This window comes from Egretta garzetta, unplaced genomic scaffold (assembly GCF_000687185.1).
Source record: "Egretta garzetta isolate BGI_Z169 unplaced genomic scaffold, ASM68718v1 scaffold309, whole genome shotgun sequence".
In the NCBI taxonomy this organism is placed as follows: Eukaryota; Metazoa; Chordata; class Aves; order Pelecaniformes; family Ardeidae; genus Egretta; species Egretta garzetta.
Window position 1 is genome coordinate 9162 of NW_009260764.1, and position 996 is coordinate 10157.

The 996-nt window shown below is 62.2% G+C and overlaps 1 protein-coding gene across 1 annotated transcript in view; it reads left to right on the top strand.

The window, feature by feature from the left end:
- Window positions 1-996, top strand: part of ESPL1 (extra spindle pole bodies like 1, separase) — a gene marked incomplete at its 5' end in the record, with an annotated part of 13953 nt that overhangs the window by 9079 nt on the left and 3878 nt on the right. The window contains 2 exons of the mRNA XM_035901511.1: window positions 2-208; window positions 339-500. Coding sequence (XP_035757404.1) covers window positions 2-208; window positions 339-500 — 369 coding nt within the window. The remainder of the gene's footprint in view (window position 1; window positions 209-338; window positions 501-996) is intronic.

Below are 996 nucleotides of genomic sequence, written 5' to 3' on the forward strand. Positions count from 1 at the left end.
GGTGGCCGGCCCCGGAGAGGGCGGCCAGGCACCCGCCGAGCCGGGGCTGCGGAGGAGAAGAGGGAGCGGGTGACCCGCAGGGCTCCCAGCAAGAGAGCGGAGGAGGAGTGGGAGCTTCTGAGGGCCATTGAGGAAGAGAAGGTGGAGGAAGAGCTTGAGATCAGCTTGGAGGTCTTGCAGGTCTCCGATGAAGAGGAGGAAGCCTCAGGTGAGCTGGGCTACCCCCAGGGATTGGGGTGTGGGGGACGTCAGGTCTTGCCTTCATGCAGTTGCCAGGGGGTGGGGACAGCCCAGTGTCACCAGTCCCAGGGACCAGGCGCCTCTGTCCCTCCCCGCAGGCAGGAGACGGCTGCCCCGGCGCAGGCAGAAGGGTGCAGATGGGAAGCACAAAGTCCTGCAGCAAGAGGATGGTGAGGATGTCCCGGCAGCACAGCGGCCGAGCAGCGGGGACACCCTGTGCCTGGAGGGGACCCTCTCCTCCACCCTGCCCACGGCTGGTGGTGAGCACCCGGCACGGTGCGGGTGGGGAGGTTTTGGTGCTGGGGAGCTGTGCGGGGAGGAAAGCTAAAGCTGTGAGCGTGTTGAAGTTGGTGGCACCTCTGAAAAATTATTTAAAATGGGTAAAAAATGTGGTACAGGCAGAGGGCAGGAGGGCTGAGGAGGAGGAGGGGGGGCTGCTCCCCAGCCCTGGGGGAAGGAATTTTAATTTTTGTCTGTGTCTCATCGAATCACAGAATGGTTTGGGTGGGAAGGGACCTTCAAAGCTTGCCCAGCCCACCCCCCCCCGCAGGAGCAGGGACACCTTGAACCAGACCAGGTTGCTCACAGCCCCGTCCAACCTGGCTTTGGATGTTCCCAGGGATGGGACCTCCACCCCCTCTCTGGGCAACCCCTGCCAGGGTTTCACCACCCTCCTGCTAAAGAATTTCTTCCTTAGATCCAGCCTAAACTTCCCCTGCTTCAGTTTCAAACCATCCCCCCGTGTCCTGTCCCAGC